Here is a 20022-nt window from a genome sequence, read left to right as displayed (position 1 = left end):
ATGCACAGTTCAGTGACATCGATTACGTTCTTCCAGTTGTGCTGCTATTCTCCCTTTAGATTAAGGTTTACAGAACAAAATAGTTTCTCATTAAACAGTTAGTACACGTTGCCCTATGACAATGGTTAACAACCCTACATGTCAACACTGTCCTTACTCAACGTTGGGTTCCCTGTCACCAGCTTTCCTGTCTCTTTCTACCTTCCAGTCCTTGTCTCTGGACTGCTGTGCCTCATTAGTCCCATTTTGTTTTATGGGCCTGTCCAATCCCAGGCAGAACTGTGAACCTCGGAAGTGACTTCACCACTGAGCTAAAAGTGTGTCTGGGGGCCATACTCTCGGGGTTTCAAAAATTTTTTAAATAATATTTATGTTTTTGGTGAAGGTTTACACAGCAGTTTAGGTTCCCATTCAACAATTTCTATACAAGTTGTTCAGTGACATTGGTTGCATTCGTCACAATTTGTGAATATTCTCATTATTTCTGTCTGGTTGTTCCGTTTCCGGACCCCTGGTGGTGTAGTGTTTAAGAGTTCGGCTGCTAACCAAATGGTCAGCAGTTTGAATCCACCAACCACTCCTTGGAAACCCTTCAGGGCAGTTCTACTCTGTCCTGTGGGGTTGCTGTAAGTTGGAGTCGACTCCACGGCATCAAGTTTGGTTTTGGTTTGTTTCTGTTTCCATTCATCTAGTTTCCCTGCCCCCTTACATTCTCATCTTTGTTTTAAAGTAATTGTTGACTGTTTGGGAATTTTATCTCAATTTAAAAAATTAATGTAAAACTGCTGAAATTGGCAAATGTTTTATTTATATTTATTTTCACCGTAATTAACAACAACAACAAAAACCAAAAAAAAGAAAAGAAAAACAGGCAATGGGCCATATTTTGCCTGCAGGCTGTAGCTTGCAAATCTTTGGCTTAAAACAATAAACATTTTTTTAAAATAAATCTAAAAAAAAATTAATAGAATTATTATAGATTTGTACCAGTTTCTGGACTCAGTATCATTCTTTGCTAGGCTAAGTCAAGGCGAGACTCCATCTTACATACTTTGGACATGTTATCAGGAGGGACTAGTTCCTGGAGAAGGACATCATGCTTGGTAAGGTAGAGGGTCAGCAAAAAAAGAGGAAGACCCTCAACGAGATGGACTGACACAGTGGTTGTAACAACGAGCTCAAGCATAGCAACAATCGTGAGGATGGCGCAGGACTGGGCAGTGTTTCATTCTGTTGTACATAGGGTCATTATGAGTTGGAATCGACTCAACAGCACCTAACAAGTCAAGGTCACAATGATTTTTACTGACTGCTCACTGCTTGTGAGGCACTGTGCTGCACACTTGCAGCACCATCTTTCAAGACTCAAACCAACTCTAAAGAACAGGTTTTATACTCAATTTGCAATTCTGCATTCCTTCTGTTTCCTCTAAGGAAACAGGGTTGACACTCAACTTTTATTTAAAAGTTTAAAACCTCTCCCTCTAATTTCTTCTGTAATCTTGGTTTTTGTGCAACATCTCCACTATCATAGAAAAATCTCTCATCAAATTGTAAACAATCATACTAGGAGTTATACCTTGACAGTTTTGAGACAACTTGATCAACTGCACTATCTCAAGAGTCTTGGTTTCCTCTTCTCAAGGCCTGTTGTTCCTTCAAAGCATACTGATTCCTAGCTTTTCTGCCATTGTAATCTTATAAAATGGAGGCAAAGACATTGTATCATTTATGATTGCTTTTATCCTTATTTTATTTTTAAAGCCTAAGGGTATCAGTAGTGTTGAGTTAAATGAACTTTTTTTTTCTTTAGTTTGAAGTTTACAGTGGTAAGTGACCCTATGGATGACGAAAAGAATGAATGTCAAGAAGTAGGATATGCATATATTGAACTGTGGCAGATCCTGGAATCAGGAAGAGACATTCTACAGCAAGAGCTAGACAGTGAGTAATACATGATTGTTCAAAATTATTGTGCTTCTTTCTTCCATTTAAGGAAACCATCCTAATATTTTTCTTGTTCTACCTTCAGTACCTAGTTAACACTGCAAAGTTGATCTTGAAGACAAGATTCATTATATTCCTCTAGTACTTTCAAACTGTGCTCTTCAGCAAGCTATTTAACCTCTCAGTTTCTGCAAATATAAAATGGGGATAATAGCAGTACCTACCTCATAGGGTTGTTGTGAGGACCAAAGGAGTTAACATAACTACTTAGGACAGTGTCTGGCATGTGGTAAGTGCCATCTCTGTATTAGCAATTCTTCTACAACTTTCATTCCCAATTTCTACTCCTTGTGCCCATTCCCCAAACATGGCCATGCTCTTCCAGGCCTCTTTGTTTTTTATACTTAAGGAAAATTTCCTTGTCTTGTCCAGTGACCTTGGTCAGAATCACTAAGCCAATGAATGCTTCACAACTTTTTGAATTTTTAACCATTAACAGAAAAACAGTAATCTCCTAGTCATGGACTCCCTTTGTACAGGCTTTAAACATGCTGGTCTCTGACTTTAAAAACAAAACTCTCCTCTCTAGCCCTGCATATGTCTTTTCTCTTATCACTTATGAACTCAGCTCCTTGAAACATTTGCTGAATGATCAACCCACAGTACTGTTTATATTTCTGCACCTCCTAAGAGCATTATTTCCATCCCAAGCACTCTACTGAAATCCACTCCTGCCATTTTGCCAATTAGTTTTCATTACTCATCTTACTTTACCTTTCTAAACCTTGGTATCATTGCTCATTCTCCTTTTTAAATGCTGTTTTCAGGACATTTTGACTTTCCAAATCCTTCTCTGGGTGATCCTTCTGTTTCCTTTACAGGTTCTTTCTGGTCTATTCCTTTAAATGTTGGATTTCCCTGGTTCAATCCTTTTTTCTCCAAGTACTCTCTTCCTAAGTGATTGCATCTGCCCCAGGGTTTTAATTATAACTTAGGAATTATCTCAAATCTAAGTTTCTTGCCCAGATTTTTAATAAAACTAGACTTACAGCAAATCAATAAACGTCCCTACTTGTATGCTACATTGGTACCTCAAACTTCCCCGACTACCACTCTGTCCCTTTATTTCCTCAGAGCGAATGCCACTCTCCATCCACCTTGTTACCTAAGCCAGAATGATCAATTCCAACCTTTTTCTTAACTCCTGATATTCAATCACAAAATTCCATTGATTTCACCTGTTTTCAATCTGTCCCCTATCTCTACACTCCCACTGTACACTTTAAACCCTTTTCATTTCTTCCCTGAATTACTATAATAGCCTAACCACCTCCCTGATCTACTTGTGCCCCCTTCCAAAATATTCTCCAAATAATAATGTTTCTAGAACCCAAATAAAAACAGTCACTTCTAATACCTTTAATTAAAGCTAAACTCCTTAGAAGACACACACGGACCTTCATGATCTGGTCCCTGCATGGCTGGACAGTTTCATTTCTGCCACTCCCTGTAATTTTCCAAACCGGCCTGTTCTTATGTTTTGGCACATACTTAGAATGTTTTTAAGACTTACCTTGGGGATGGTCTCCAGAAAGTCTTTTCTAATCCCTCCATTCTGGGTTAGGTGCTGCTTCTGTGTGTCCCCAAAGCAGCTTGAGCTTTCATTCATCATAGCACCTAGCATACTATATTGTGATCACTTTTAATTTTCCTTTCTCCCCCACTAGACTAGAATCCCCTACAAAGTGGTATAGTAACTTAGTTCATTTAGTATCTCTGGCACCTAACATGACAAACACCAGGTATTCAAGTGTTTTTTAATTGAGTGATGCTGGCTGACACTTTTTTTTCTTTCCCAACAGTTGTCAGCCCCAAAGACCAAGTCACCCCAATAGGAACGCTGAAGGTTTCCCTACAAGCTGCTGCTGCCCTCCATGCTATTTACAAGGAGATGACTGAAGATTTGTTTTTGTGATGGAACAAGTACTATTCCATTCTAAAATCTGAGGGAACCATAGTAAAAGTTTCTTATAAAGTAACTTGCTATACCATGAATTTGGTCTGTGTGATGTCTAGTATCTCTCTTAAGAATGAAAGCTTAGAATGATGAAAGTTATCTTTGTGATACTAACTTGATAAAGGCATTTTTGTAAGGCCTTAGTGCCTTACCAGATGAGGAGCAGGCTTGCTTTCAGGAACTACAAAAGAACTGTCACAAAAGGTGAATTACACAAACGAAACAACAACAACAACAAAAAAAAAAACCAGTTTATTTATCTTTTAGTTCTTCCAAAATCGAAAATATCAAGTCCTACTGCTAAGGAGAAAAAACAAACAAAATCCAAGACCCCCCACCCCTTCTCTTAAAGTCACAGAACACAGAAGGAAGTGCAGTGGGACAGGTGGGTACAGAGAACCAGGAGGGGGAAGATGGCAAGATTAACTCCCCAAATACTTAAAAAAGCAGTTCAACAGAAACTGTGATAAATACAGGACAATGCAAGACAAGTAAAAATAAGGAGCAGCAGTGACGAGAGGCTTTGCTGTAGATGCGGCCTCCCTTCCTCTTCTCTTTTCTCATCAGGGTATTCTAGGCCCAAGGCATGACTTGCCCCTTTCCAAATCTAAATGTTGACTCCTTTGAGCCACCTCTAGATTTCACTAGAAGCAGGAGGAGGCACAACCATTCTTCCTCAGATAAAATGTCAGAAAAGAAAGGAGACAGTGGTAATTTTGTCTTCTACCATTGTCATGTGTGAATTTGTACAGGACGAAACCAGGCCCGGGAGTGTCACTGCTTCTTATGTCCTCCAAGGCAGCAGAAATACCTCAGAATCTGCATGAGGCAAGAAAGCAGGCAAACTCTGATGGAGGCACCAGCCCAATCTGCCTCACTAGCTCAAGGTGTTTCGATTATCACAAACCATTAGCAAATTCCAAGAGCCTTTTCTTGAGTACTGCAAAGACAGAACTTACAGAGTGGTGAGGAAGGTCATGGCAGTAGGGTAGGATGAAGGATCAAATTTGCTGGTCAAGAACCATGGTACAGGTACTTAAGGGTCACCATGTACCAATGTCTTGGAAATACAGCTTCGAGACACCAAAGAATAAGATGTCGGAAGCCACTGATGTCCTGGCAGAAGGTGACAGGAAGAGAGAGGAATAAACAATATTTATTAACAGCGGAAGCCTCTGCCTTCTTCAAGAACATCTCCTCCCTTGCCATCTGGATGGGGCCATTGGCACGTGTCCTGGTGGGCCTGGAATTCCTCAAGTAGATTGGTCCGCACAAATGGCCCCCTAAACCCATAAACACAAATGGCAAAACTTCAAAAGAAAACAAAAGGAAAAATACAGTTTCTATGTCATGTAAAATTTTCAGGGGTTGGCTGGAGGAAGAATGGAGCTCAGAGCCAAAGTTCAGAAGTTACTTCCTCTTTTTCTTGGGTGGTGCAGAGCTGTGTCTGGAACCACGGTTAGAGCCTCGGCCTGAACTGTGCACAGATGCCTTCCTCTTCCGGCTCATACTTCGACTGTGTTCTTCTTCTTCCTCGTAACGACTTTCACGGTCCGCTAAATAGGAGAGAAAGAGGCATTTTTAATTAGCTATAAACCTAACAGAACTGGATAACATAAAATGGTGCAGAGAATGTACTTTGGAATCAGATCTGAGTTTTAATCATTACTCAGGCACTTACTAGCTATGTGGCCTTGAGCACGTACTTAACCTTTGTAAGCTTTGGTTTATTTATAAAATGGAGAATTATTTTAGGATTAAATAAGGTAACCTCTGCAAAACACCTATCACAATGTTTGGGACACAGTAGATAATAAATATTTTTTTCATCTATAACTTATATTTGGGCTTTGGTTTCAGAGAAACTAAACTAGTACTATGAAAATATTTCTAATCTGGAAGAGACCCAGGAAGTTAGACAAATACAAGACTTGGGTTTGGAAACTGAATTGCCTAATTCTGGAGCCATATATGACATGTGGCTATCTTGGCTACAGCAACCTTGGGGCTTGAGTAGATGAAGAAAGAATGCAGTTAGGCAAAATCATGCCTACTTGGACGAATTCCAGGCCTCATTTTTTCCCCTTTCGTCAATGAAGTTGTAACTGTAGTTCCAAAAAAGTCTTTTAAAATTGTAGTGAAAATATACACACCAAAACATTTGCCAGCACAACTTCCACATTAACAATTCAAGGACACTGATTACATTTTTCAGGTTGTGTCACCATTCTCACTATCTTTTTCCAAAATATTCTACCACCAGTAACATAAACTTAATGCCTCCAAAAAAAACTCTCCCTTTCCCCCTCCTTCCCACCTCTGATAACCATTAATAATCTTTGGTTTCTATACATTTGCTTATTTCATATAAGTGAGATCATAAAACTGATTATTATTTCACTCAGCATGTTTTCAAGTTTATCCATGTTATGGCATGCACGAAAACCTCATTTCTCTTTACAGCTGCTTAATATTCCATTGTATGGCTATACCACATTTTGTTTATTCATGCATCTACTGATGGACATTTTGGTGGTTTTTCCACCTTTTGGCTATTGTCCAAATGTTTTACTGTGTGCTTTTGTTAATTCTTACTGTTGCTGTGTGCCACTGAGTTGACTCAAACTCATAGCGACCTTATAGGACAGAGCAGAACTGCCCCATAGGGTTTCCTAGGCTGTAATCTTTATAGAAGCAGATCACCAGGCCTTTTCTCCCTCGGAGCTGCTGGTGGGTTTGAACTGCCAACCTTTCGTTTAGCAACTGAGTGCTTAACTATTGCGCCACCAGAACTCCTTTAACTCTTATTTGGCTATCAACATCCCAAAATACTGAAATGTGCTAGAAATCTGTACACTAGCAAAAATAAAACAAATAAATGAAGCCCCCCCACCCCGAAAACAAAAAAATTACCTTTTCGGGCTTCTTCTTCTAGTTCATCCCAATCCTTTCCACTCTCTTCTTCACTGCCCAATGATTCCTTGGAATAGTCTGAAATAAATTGATGAAGTATTAGCCATTAGACAGGAATGGAATGACAGAATTCTTCCCTTCTAAAAAAGTAGTTTACACAAACGATATTAAATTAAGAGGCCTTAACAAATTTTTTCTTAAAAAGATTAACCTGATTCTTCTGCTTCAGATGAATAGTCTTCATCGCTATCCTCCTCTTCCTCTTCATAGTCATCTTCCGAAGGGTTAAAAGTCTCATCTTCAATTTCAGACTCTGAATCCCCTTCCTCAGCATCACTTCCCTGGTGAGTTAGAGCATAATGCTGTTTACTGATTTTTTTTTTTTTTGTACACTCACTTTATTAATTTAATGCATTAATTCAACCCACTTAGTACACCAGCATTATTTCAATTTCACGTGGAAAAACCCAAGTGACCATGAGATAAAAAGATGTATCTAAAATTACTGGTAAGGTGCAAAGTGAAGAACTGAGCTCTAAGCACTGGAACTTAGAAGTAGCACCCTCTCTATTGTTATCTTCCTAATTCATATTTCTGAAAGAGTCACGTCATCCTTCCTTATCCAGGGTCATTAACCACAGAAATAGACAACTGGTAATAACGCATTACGCCGAGGTAGGAGGACCATTTTTTAGAAAACAATTTTTGCCAAATGCCCTGAAGAATTTTTTCCAAATACTGAGAAACTCATGGAGAGGACAGTTTTCATAACCGCAAAGAAATCTTGTCAGTGGGGATCAACGTCCAATCAGTCTATCATTTTTCCGTAAGACTAATTTGGAAAAACAAAAATGCAGTCTGATCCTCACATGCTGCTTATATGTCCTTCTCCTAGCTGCCCAAATGATAGTGGTCAACACTGTGTACCAGAACAGAAACCTCGCACTCACGCACCTCACCCTCAGGCTCCAGGAAAGACCAGCCACCTTGCTCGAAGAAGCCCTCAGGGTCATCAACAATGGTCTTCATTATTTTAGTCCAGTTGAGGGACTGTACTCCTTCTGTGTACTTTAGGTCACAGGAACTGAGAGAAATGACATTACAAAGTCAAAATCAAGCCTTGATATTTTCTTGAAACGTCTAATGTCTTCTTGCGTGGTCATTAGCATCCCTGAAAAGCAGATAACCTTTCCCTAAGTACACGAGAGCAGGTATTTTTTGTACTATGCCACTACAGCATGCCCAAATGGCTACTATCTGCTCTCCCAGAGCACTAGCCCTCATGACAGAGCAGCAGTCCAGCTGAAGCAAACCTATTCCTCCCTCAGCCAACCCCGACCTCATGCTTTCCCCGTCTCTTCCATTTTCTTCCTTAAGCACCAATTTCCCTGTTTTTCACTAGCCTTCCCTCCTACTCACCCATGTTTTCCCCTCTCTCACTGACTCCATTTTTATTAGCAAGTAGTCTCAACTTGTAACCAATTCTGCCATTGTCCCCCCAGCTCTGATCATTCATGCTATTGTAACTACTACTGCAAAAAATAGGGACAATTTTCACTGGACCTAGCTCTCCCTCTTCAACCTTCCACTGTTCTCCTATGTCTTGTTTATTTGATGCAAGGTCTATTTGAAGGTAGGGACTACATTTGTTTTTAGTACCTAAAGTGCCCTGTATTTAGAAGGTGGTCAGATGATTTTCATCTGACTTTCTGCTATCCACTTTTATTGATAGGTTAATCAATTGCAGTGGGTGTGGAAGAAGAGAAAAGAAAAACAAAGAAAATGACAACAGTAAGGATAGCAACAATAAAATTTCAGCATAAAATGTGCCTGAGAACCATTGCATAATCCCATATAACCACTATCATATATATGTAAACTTCTGCCTCTAGCCATGATGGAGAAACAAGGACTAGATTTACCTTTCCACCTTAAACAACTAGAAAAACCAGACAAAGTATGTAATCATGGTTTTCAAACACTGGCTAAAAGGCAGCACAAAACTATAATCCCCGAGAGAAAGGAAACAAGGTTTTATTTTACAGTTGCCCCAGTTTTCTGTCTGGAGGCAGTTCTCAGGCTGCTGTGCAGAAGAGGAGAACCAACCAGAACCTGGTGAGAGGTGAGAACGAAAGGGGTTCAGGGAGGTTAAGATAGCTAGAATATGTGGGGCAGAGTACTGGAGGAGAGAGCTACGCAGGGAGATCTGCCGACGGGTCCTTTCAAGTCCTTCGCTGAGGGCGGATCTGCACTTGCATGAGAAGAAACTGACTGAAGCTGGGCAAGCCAGCAGTGGAGAGGAGTAGGCCAAACAACCCCCAGATCTCACACAGAACTGGAAACAATCCCTGTTGCCACCGGGTAGAGTGGGAAGACCTCATATACAGATGGGGCATCAGGCAGAGTCCTCAGAAGAGTACTGCCTTGGTAGTGGTGCCAGGTAAGCTCTAAACTAAAGGCTGTTCTAAACTAACAAAATTTGAAAGATCAAATGGAATCCAAGTAACTTAACTTTATGCTAGAATAAAACCCCCAAATTAAATAATGTAACAAAGTCCAGCACCCAATAATGTGGAGTCACAGTCTGGCAATCAATCACAAATTTCCAGGCTGGCAATGAAGCAGGAGAAAAATCAATCAACAGAAACAGATGTCTTTTAACTGGCGAATGCATAAACAAAATGTTGCTTGTGGTGTATCCATATGACAGAATACTGCTGTTGTTAGGTGCTGTCGAGTAAATTTCCGACCCAAAGCGACCCTACGTCACAGAGTAGAACTGCCCCATAGGGTTCTCTTGGCTGTAACCTTTACGTAAGCAGACTGCCAAGTCTTTCTCCTGTGGAGCTGCTGGGCAGGTTTGAACTCCCAATCTTTCAGTTAGCAGCTGAGCACTTTAACAGTTAATGAAATACTACTCAATAATAAAAGGGAATATAGTACTGAAACACACAACTTGGGTAAATTTCAAAAACGTTATACTAAGTGAAAGAAGAAAGATTTCATACTCTGTGATTCCTTTTCTGTAAAATTTCAGAAGAAGCAAAATGTACAGTGACAGAAACCAGGTGAGGGGAAGAGACTAACTTCAAAGGAGCACAAAGGAACTTTCTGGAGTGATGAAAACGTTGTACATCCTGATTATGCTGGTAGATACAAGACTGTATACATTTGTTAAAACTCATCAACTATTTAAATTGGTGAATTTTATTACATGATAATTGTACTTTGATAATGCTGGTTTTAAAAAGTCATATACATTTGTACGTAGTATTTGTGATCCTACATCAACTACCTGCATATATTTCGTAAGAAAATCCTTATGGAGACCATAAATTTCAATTTTTCTCACAGTTTATTTCTCAGCTCTAAATCAATTTCCCAAGAGGAGATTTATAGCACCTCCCAGTTCCCAGTTACTGGAGGAGGGGATTAGGGAACTATACTCATGGCTACCCAAGTCTCACCTCTTCTCTAGAGGGTGACATTTCTCTGTTTACTGGGGCTCTGGTACTTCTAGGAGAAATTCTTCTACATGAAATGTGAGCATATGGATGTCAAAGCCTAAGAAATGTTAAGATATTCTATATATGCTTTTAGATCTTTTTACACATGTATCAAGTAAAGTCAGAAAAAGATTAGATTTTGATTTTCATTGCGGAGTATTGCTGGGTACTCAGGAAATTCAAGTTCTGGTCTGTAACTCAACCTAAAGGCAATCTTACTTTATGCACATCAGCAGATTTTATGTACAACATACCACACTTGGAGGAAGGCAGCAGAAACAAATTCTACAATATAGGGTTCCTGCGGGTGAACAGGAGCTTGCTGGCAGGTTTACTTACTTTAACCATTCCTTGATGGGGTCAAGAGAGGCTACAGGAATGGCATTGATCATCGTCACTTTCTTGCTGTAGTCCTTGTAGACTATTACCATATCAAAGTTCTTCAGGTGAAACTGGACCCTTTCAAAGTGGATCAGCTCCACTTCATCCAATGTCACCACAAAAGGTGGCTGTCAGGGAGGAACTGGATCATTATCTTATAAACATTTCCCCTAAAGCATTATTATTTCCAAGTACTTTCAGGAAAAAAAATCACTACACACAGGACAACTGAACTGTTTTTTTTTTCTTTTGGTAAAGACTGCAGCCAGTGCAATATACTAAAAAGAAAAACAGTAAAAGGACGTGCAAAAAGCCAAATTCTTCCCTCAAGGAGAATAAATTCAAGGCACTTATGAAATGAAATTATTAAAAGAAAAACTATTTAGAGAGACTACTTTAGGAATCATTTGTTCCATGAGTCTTAATTTTAAGATAAATATCAAAAATGAAAATCAGAAAAAATAATTAAGATCTTATTTTCAAAACACCCACCCTCCTGCTTTCTATTCTCTAACAATTTTCTAATTAAAAGAATAAAAGAAATACTCACCCATTCTGTAGCATTTACCAGCGCACTACTAGTGGGCTGAAGGAGGCAGGTACTCCTGTAGGGAGCACCATTAAATCTGAAAGAGAGTAAGATTAGAAACTCACATGAGGCTGGGCTCATCACAAGAGAAAGTGCCACTGCCCCAAGAGATAAAAATCCGTTCCTTTCCCCACACCAAATATGCCTTCAGCACACTCATTTCCAGAGGAAGCCTCTAGGTTTCAGCCACTCACTCAATCCTTACAAATTTTCAAGGAGTGAACATCTCAAAGGAAAAATGGTACGATACGTGATACTAAATTAACAAAGGAAGAATAACCAATTTTTCTAAAAGGTAGATTGATGAAACTTCAAGTCAAAAAGATACATTACCCCAAGTCCCTGAAAGGCACTTCAAATTCCAGTTCCTCCTTAGTTAGAGCCTCTACTTTCTCAATGAAATTTTTAAAGGCTGTTTTCAGTTTGTGCCTCATTTCTCGTTCCATCTGTTGAAGATAAAAAAAAAAATTTAACTATTTGCCACCTCTTCACTTGTTAATAGTATCTCCCCTAAAAAAGTCGGAAGTGCTTTTGTAGTCTTTAATTCTTATAACCATGACACTAACATACAACGTATCAAAGGCCACCACCGCATTAACTGGAGAGCTGAGCCAGCAACCTAAGTCTAATCCATAAGCCACAGCACTATGCCACCTCAGCAGATACTTGAGTTGTTCTGCTCAGATAGGTGCAGGGCTTGTGTATAAAATATAACAATTCCTGACCTCAGATTTAGACCTTATCCTACCTCATTACCCTGCAAATACAAATACTGAATTTCACTGGCCTGCTCAGCATAGAGGTCATCGCGGTCATGCATATGCTGATGTTTTCCCAGGTCTGTGGTGATCTCTCCCACTTCTGTGTAGAACTGCACATCCGTGTGCCGCTTCTTTCCAAACATGATGGCGTTCTGAGGGCATAATGCAGAAAGAAGAAGAAAGAAGTCAGAAGACTTAGGATACATAATAAAGATGCAAGAACCAAGAAACCAAACACAAAAGTACAAAAGTACCTATGTTGGAATTCTCTGTGATCCAAATTTGGGCCCCCACAGCATGCAGGTAAAAACAGTTAAACCATCACTGGTGTCATTATAAATAATGATTTTTAGTATTGTGAAAGAGTAAGTTTTAAGAAGTACTCCTATTTCTTAGAATAGACTTTGGGTATTACGCTGGTAACAAATTTTGTCTCAAGCAACAATTTTCTATCTCAGAAACAGGAATCTGGAGAAGAGTTTGTATGTTCTGATGCTCAGTATATATCACACCAAAGGAACAAACATAAACAGGGATGGATTACCCAATAAGCAAGGTAAGCACATGCGTAGGGCATCAACAAAATAGGGGCACCAGTTGTCCAAAGCAAAGACCCATAGATGCCAAGCTGACAGGACACATTAAATTTTCTGTTATGACATCTTTTCATTTGTTCATTTATAATTACAGCATTTATTACAAAACAAGCATCAAAATTCAAGTATGAGCTGTTTAAAGCAAAACTGGTGAAAGTCAAATTTTTTGCTGTGGTGATCAACAGAATTTTATATTGATTACTGAAACAACTAAGTTCACTGACTCATCTTTGTTATAAAACATATGGAATATTCTTTTTGTAGACAATGTGGTATATAGTAAAAATATTAGTACCCTGCATCCACTAAAAATTTTATAATCCAGTTTATCTCATTCTGCTAAATGGCATCCCACTTCTGCATTCAATTGCTCTTATTATAGTTGCACTTAAAAAGAAGTTACAACATGGATAGCTAACACACACACACGTGTATGTAACTTATATCCTACTGGAATGCATGAGTAAGCAGAGGAGGGGGTACCACAGATTATCAGTGTTTAGGGCCCTACATGCCTTAACCCAGACCTGCTTATAAGCACCACCTACATGCTAGGCACAGTGGACTTTGTAAATATTACTTATTCAATCCTTATTATATGACAGATAATCTTTTCCATCACTGTTTTATAGGAAAGAGGCTAATGAAATTAAGTTTGTGTCCAAGATCAGACGGCTACTCAGCAGAAAGGTATACCTTAAGGTGAAAGTGCAAGACAATAATCATTTCTCCATCACAGGGCTGGAACAATGCATGCTTGATGTTATTGTACAGAATATCCACTTTGTCCCCTCGAACAGATGTGAAGCGAAACCCTGGAAAAAAAGAAATGGGGCTAAGTGTCAAGCAGCATCATTAGGTCAGGCAAAGGGCACTGCATTTTTCCCTGCTGCAGGGTCAGAGGAAAAGGCAGCACCTGCACAGAGCTTCCTTTCCTTCCAGCCACAAAGCAAAGTAAGGAGGGTCCTCACAGCATTCTCCTGCCCACGCTATGTTATCTGATCTGTTATTCCTGCAAATGTGGCCATGAGGAAGCTCAGGCACATGAGAGATCATCCATACCATTGACATGGGCTTCCAGTGAGCCTTGCATCCTCTTCTGGGCAATGTTTGGGCGAATGTACAAATCTTTCAGTTTGGGATTACTCCGGTTGAGATTGATCACCAGTGAGTCTTGTTTCACAATGCCCTGAGGAAAGAGACCATTAACGTGACCCCTCATGTAGCCTCACATGTCCCCCTAAAACCATACACATGTCCTTTAGCACAGAGGTGCTCTGTCTATGTTCAGGCTCACCTCTTTCTCCTTCTCCTCTGCTTCCCGAGTCTTATAACGTTTCTGTACTTCTTTTATAATTCGGAAAGCATTCTGAAGGTTCAAGGCTGGCACTGTCTGTTCTCCGGGTGCCTTCATATTTGAAGCTCGGTACGTACTATAAAAAAGAGGAGACAGTTACAGAAGTTTCTTTACCAGGCCAAGTAACTAGTACCTGTTCCTGTATTTTAGAACTAGCTTACTATCTTTTAAGAGAAAAACGTATCACTAAATGGATACCATTCTTAAATGGAGACTATTTTAAATGGCTAATCCATTAAAATCTGGCTAACATCCCCAAATAATCCCATTTGACACCATGAAGGAAACAGAATCCAACGTAGCAAACATTTTCTTATTTGAGAATTCTATGACAAAATACGTGTAGTATGTACAAAATATTTTCATGAGGTTTCAAAATTAGGTTCCATCACTCAAAATAGTTCAAAGTCAACAAGGTGATCCTAAAAAAGTGCCACTGAGGGAAGCTTTGCCTATTCACTAGATAGGGGAGGATACAACACGGAGAACAAAATGCTTCTGAGGGTGCCACTACAGCCAGCGAGGATTTGGGAATGGGTGTTTTCCTGGGGACTCACATTTCCTTGACAAAAGTGGCTTCTGGGTTAGGAAAGATGTTGCCCTCATTCCTGCCCAGAGCACTGCCTGGACAATAGAAGTTGATTCGCAAGTAAGTATAGTCTCCTTCCACGGACATACTTATATTCTGTTCAAAGAAAGAAAAAAGCATTAAAAAACGCTTTGGCAAACAAGTTTCTTCCCTAAATAAAGTTTAGTCGTTACAGTGGTGTTAAAAGTTAGCAGTTAATTTTTTTTAATTTATTGTGCTTTAGGTTAAACTTTACAGAGCAAATTAGTTTCTCATTAAACAGTTAATAACACAAATTGTTCTGTGACAATGGTTGCCAACCCTGACGTGTCAACACTCTCCCCTTCTCTACCCTAGGTTCCGTTTCCACTCGTCCAGTTTTCCCGACCCTTCTTGCCCTCTCTTCTGTGCTTCTGGGCTGGTGTGACCATTAGTCTCGTATACATGATTGAACTATGAAGTATGTTCTTTGAACTATGAAGCAGGCCCAACAATGTGTTATTGTTGGCCCTATAGACCTGTCTAATCTTTGGCTGAAGGGTGAACTTCAGGAGTGACTTCAAAACTGAGTTAAAAGGGTGTCTGGGGGGCTATGCTCTCAGGGTTTCTTCCATCTCTGTCAGATCAGCAAGGCTGGTCTTTTTTCTGTGGGTGAACTTGAATTTTTTTCTACACTTTTCTCCCACTCTGTCTAGGAACCTCTGTATTGTGATCCCTGCCAGAGTAGTCAGTGGTGGTTTAACTGGGCACCATCTAGTTGTTCTGGGCTTAGTCTGGTGGAGGTTGTGGCAGTTGTGGTCCATTAGTCCTCTGATCTTTCCTATGTGTCTTTGGTTTTCTTCATTCTCCTTTGTTCCAGTGGGGATGGGAACAGTAGATGTATATTTAAGATCCCAGATGCTACTCACCAGCTGGATGTAGAACATTTTCTTTATATACTATGTTATGACAATTGAGCTAGATGTTCCCCGAGACCATGGTCCCCAGCCCTCAGCCCAGTAACTCGGTCCCTCAGGGCATCTGGATGTGTCTGTGAAACTTCTATGACTTTGCCCTGGTCAAAATGTGCTGACTTCCCCTAAATTGTGTACTGTCTTAGCCTTCACCAAAGACCACTTATCTACTATCCAGTTAGTGTCCCCTTGCCCTCCCAACCCCGATAACCATCAAAGATTGTTTCTTTCTGTGTGGAAACGTTTTCGTGGTTTTATAATAGCATACATTTGTCCGTTTGTGATTGACTTAGTCAGCCTAACACCCATGTTGTTAGATGTTTTGCAGATTCATCATTTTTGTTTATAGTTACATAGTATTCCATTGTGTGTATGTACCCTAGTTTATCCATTCATTTGTTGATGGGCACTTATGCTGTTTCCATCTTTTTGCTACTGTTAGGAGTCAACTGCTCTTAAGAGTCTAGTGTGTAAAAACTTAAGGTAAATCCAACAAACTACATTTTAACTCATTGTTTTCTATGACTGTTTCCCAAAAGAATCACTGAATTCTCAAAGTACCTTGTGCTAAGTATATAGCTACAGGTTAAATAATGCCTAAAGTTCAAGGAAAGACAAGCAAATTACGTTTATAGACTATTTAGCTTTCTAGGAAGTGAGACCTAGAAGAGGAAAGAATGGTAGATTAACGGAGAGAGGGAGAAAACAGTAAAATGAGACGGGTAGAACTCGAAGGGGCAGAAAGTGGGAGAGACGCAAGGCATCGAACCTATTTAAACTGGTTCAGTCATGGCCTATGAAGCAAAACAGGAACACACCTGAAATTTTATAATTTGGCAGATTCCACACGGTACCCAGAATGGTAAAAATTACAAGTTGAAGCCCTGGAATGGGAGACTCGGAAGAAGTGTAGCAAGTCCTTTCAGAAGCCTGATGTGTGAGACTGGATTATTGGCAAGACTATAGGAGAGCAAAGACATTCAAAGTTGCCCAGTTGGCTGCCATATTTGAGTGGGGCACCGCTATCTTTTGAGTGGAGCAGCACTGCTTCAGACTCCTCAAAATTCTAGGGCAAGAGATTTGGTTGCTACGTAATGCACACGCTGCCCTTGTTCTCTAAGAGGGAGATTAAGCTTCTAGCAGGGCTTTGACCCAGAATTTTTCCTGTTGTGGTTCTTTCTAGTTCACCGTAACTGAAAAAATTTGGGTCTGTTCTGCTGCTGCTTCCTCAGCCATGACTGAACTGGGCAGAACGGGTTAGAAGTCCTGGAGAGATGGTGCAGGCATAACGATTATCTGTGGGGAAGCACAATTAATAGTTTATGAAATAGTTTGAAAGACCTGATTCAATGAATGTGAGTTACCTTGATTGTAGCAATGTGAAAAGGTGTTGCAATGCCAAACACAGGCATTATTACAGTCTCGTATTTCTTATCAATATAGATCTTCATTTCCCGAATATGTGGTTCCTTAGGCATCAGAGACGGGTTTTTATAGGATACATTAGATTTCCGAGCTCTGGAGCGGGAATAAGAATAAAAAAAAAAAAAAACACTGAGAAACATCAGCAATCACCCATAAACCAAAGGTAATTTCATTGCTCAGTGCAAACAAACTTACTTCTGGATCTGCTGCTCTCCCTTCTGTTCAGTCAGTCGCCTCTTTGCTTCCTCATTGAGTTGAGCAGCCAATTCTTTTTGATGTGCTCTTCGCTTCTCTTCAGCAGTCATCTCATTCTAGTGAAGCGAAAACCAAAGTTATCAGAACATGTGAACTGTATGACAGATATGAGATCAAAGTAATATATAACAGTGAACTTACACGTGTTCTTTCTGTAAGTAATGCTGCCCGAGAACCTCTTCCCAGAAGGTCCTCAGCCTCATCTTTCTCCTCCTCCTCCTCTTCCTCATCTTCATTCTATAGGAAAAGGTTGTAATCAGAAAATCAAGTTTTAATTTTTTAGCCAACATTATTTAACCTCTTCAATGCACCTAGCTTCCCACATCATTAATTTGTCTTCTTCCTAGGCTCTCTCACCTTTAGAAAAATTCCCACATTCTTCACTTTTTTCTTCACAGAAGTGAGAACAGTGGCTGGGCCATCCTAGAATAAAGGGAGAAGTCATACAACTGTAAGAACTTTTGAATGAAAGCACTTTAACACCTTCTAACCTAGTATATAGCTGGACACTGCTTTCAACCTTCTGGACACTAAAATCTTTCGCAATAAATAAACACAATTTTTATCCTCCCGACCTCTCATTGGAGCCCTGGTGGTGTAGTAGGTAAGAGCTCAGCTGCTAACCAAAAGGTCAGCAGTTTGAATCCACCAGCCGCTCCTTGGAAACCCTGTGGGGCATTTCTACTCTGTTCTTTGGATCGCTATGAGTTGGAATCGACTCAACGGCAACAAGTTTGGTTTTAACCTCTCATTAGAAACAATAATTTGGTACTCAACATTGGGGTAATGGTTAAGAATGCAGGCTTGATTTGAATCCTAGCTCATTTTCCATCTATGTGAGATCTGCAAGTTACTTAAACCTCTCTGTTCCTCAGCTTCTTTATCTGTAGACTGGGGATAATAAGAATATCTATTTCATAGGGCTGTAGTAAGGATTCAATGAAATAATTCATCAAAGTGCTTAGATTATAACAAAAACACTGAAATGTCTGTGATTACTACTGTTATTATTAAAAATAGTTCCTGCTAAGTGAAAGAAGCCAATCACAAAAACCACATATTGTATGATTTCATTTATACGAAACATCCAGAATAGGCAAATCTAGAGACAGAAAGTAGGTTAGTGGCTGTCTAGGGCTGGGGGATTTGAGGAAAAATGGGCAATGACTGCTAATGGGTATGAGGTTTCTTTCCGGAGTGATGAAAACGTTCTAAAATTAAGACTGCGGTGATGTCGCACAACTCTGTGAACATACTAAAAATGAACTGTACAATTTAAACCGGTGAACTGCATGATATGTGAATTATGTTTCAATAAAGCTGTTATAAAAAAAGAAATCAGTTCCATTATTAAAATCATTATCAAGGTTCAAGCCACAACATGATATTCAGCTTGGTTCAAATCTTCCCTGTACCTGGACTAACAATCTCTATTAGGTCCATCTGTTACATGGATCTCTACCCTTGAGTAGCATTTAACAAAGACAAGAAAAAAATCAGAGTCCAAAATGTGCCTCAAAAGTCAGTTCATGAACACTCATAGGTTTAAGAGTCAATACATACTTCATCCACAAGTACTGTGTCACCAATGAATAGGGCATAGGTTTTCTCTTCTGGTTTCTTCCCATCCTTATTAGTCAGGTCTGAGAATCCCAAATTGATGCTGAAAACCATCCCTAAAACAGCAAAACATGGATCAGCCTATGGCTGTGAAAGGATGGGTAAGATGTAAGATTTGACATCAAAAAGGAGATGAAGCTAAAGGAAATTATTTAAAAAAAAAAATTCCCGTTCTATGGACGCACTCACCTTTCTTCAATTTGTACTGATTTTTACTATTGATTACTAGAGAGCCTTCACGGAATTCAATTCCCATCCCAAACCTGAAAAGGAATAAAAAGAAACTTCAGCAATAGGCAAAAAAATCTCTAACATGGGTCAAGTATAATGTATTCTATGTCAATTTTCGAGATGAGGCAGGCAAAAACATATTTAAGTGATTTACCTTGCTGATTGATTAGTTGGGTAAGAAATAGGGCTCAAGGACAGTCTTTGGGCTCTTAATATGTTGTATAATCCTAAGTTGAAAAATAATTTCCTAATTCAGTACCTTTCCTAACATTTATTTTATCAAGCCCTCTTTGTTTTAGCTTACTTACCCACACTTAAATTTTAATCTATCATGAAATCAAGTTAGGAGTTTTCCTCTGAACAACTTAGCAGGCACTGTTAAAAAAAACCAAACTCACTGCCATTGAGTTGATTCCGACTCATGGAGACCCTACTGTGTACAGAGTAGAACTGCTCCACAGGGTTTCAAGGCTGTGACCTTTCAGAAGCAGATCATTAGGCCTTTCTTATGAGGCCCTCTGGGTAAGTTCAAACCGCCAACCTTTTGGTTAGTAATAGAGTGTTTAAGCATTACACTACCCAAGTCTTTCTCAGTTTCTCTGTGTTTGGCACACAGTAAGTTTGATACCCCATAAATGTTGGTTGACTGAATCAACTGATTTAAGAGTATGTCTCCTGCGCGCTGCCGGTCATGGAAATTGACTCAGTGTGACAATGCACATCAGAGCATCTTACCCCAGGTTTTTGGTAATTTTGTTCAGCAGCTCTGGTTTCTGCTTTTTAACCAAATCCATGACAGCATTATACACGTCACATATCTTCACACCTAATAACAAGACAGAAACGGGACACTAAAGTATCTTTCAGGGAAAAAAAAAAAACACAACTTTTTATTTTATTTTA

General features: G+C 39.6%; 2 protein-coding genes across 2 annotated transcripts in view; one reads left to right on the top strand and one right to left on the bottom strand.

Moving 5' to 3' along the window:
• The window catches only part of RPGRIP1 (RPGR interacting protein 1), a 60411-nt gene extending 56338 nt beyond the window's left edge, over positions 1-4073 (top strand). Inside the window, 2 exon segments of the mRNA XM_004390009.2 lie at positions 1814-1944; positions 3810-4073. Coding sequence (XP_004390066.1) covers positions 1814-1944; positions 3810-3922 — 244 coding nt within the window. The 3' untranslated portion in view covers positions 3923-4073.
• A 129-nt stretch (positions 4074-4202) lies between these two features.
• SUPT16H (SPT16 homolog, facilitates chromatin remodeling subunit) overlaps positions 4203-20022 on the bottom strand; it is a 41679-nt gene continuing 25859 nt past the window's right edge. Inside the window, exons 8-26 of the mRNA XM_004389984.2 lie at positions 19855-19945; positions 19078-19151; positions 18832-18944; positions 17626-17691; positions 17410-17505; positions 17209-17324; positions 16953-17106; positions 14625-14752; positions 14008-14143; positions 13773-13899; positions 13407-13525; positions 12141-12266; positions 11687-11799; positions 11315-11390; positions 10723-10892; positions 7832-7961; positions 7089-7218; positions 6878-6955; positions 4203-5520 (exon numbers count right to left, since the gene is read on the bottom strand). Of these exons, the coding sequence (XP_004390041.1) occupies positions 5375-5520; positions 6878-6955; positions 7089-7218; positions 7832-7961; positions 10723-10892; positions 11315-11390; positions 11687-11799; positions 12141-12266; positions 13407-13525; positions 13773-13899; positions 14008-14143; positions 14625-14752; positions 16953-17106; positions 17209-17324; positions 17410-17505; positions 17626-17691; positions 18832-18944; positions 19078-19151; positions 19855-19945 (2189 nt within the window). The 3' untranslated portion in view covers positions 4203-5374. The remainder of the gene's footprint in view (positions 5521-6877; positions 6956-7088; positions 7219-7831; positions 7962-10722; positions 10893-11314; positions 11391-11686; positions 11800-12140; positions 12267-13406; positions 13526-13772; positions 13900-14007; positions 14144-14624; positions 14753-16952; positions 17107-17208; positions 17325-17409; positions 17506-17625; positions 17692-18831; positions 18945-19077; positions 19152-19854; positions 19946-20022) is intronic.

Source organism: Trichechus manatus, unplaced genomic scaffold (genome assembly GCF_000243295.1).
Source record: "Trichechus manatus latirostris isolate Lorelei unplaced genomic scaffold, TriManLat1.0 scaffold00273, whole genome shotgun sequence".
NCBI classification, from domain to species: domain Eukaryota; kingdom Metazoa; phylum Chordata; class Mammalia; order Sirenia; family Trichechidae; genus Trichechus; species Trichechus manatus.
The sequence above is the reverse complement of the archived record's forward strand: the minus strand, read 5'-3'. Positions and strand labels throughout refer to the sequence as shown.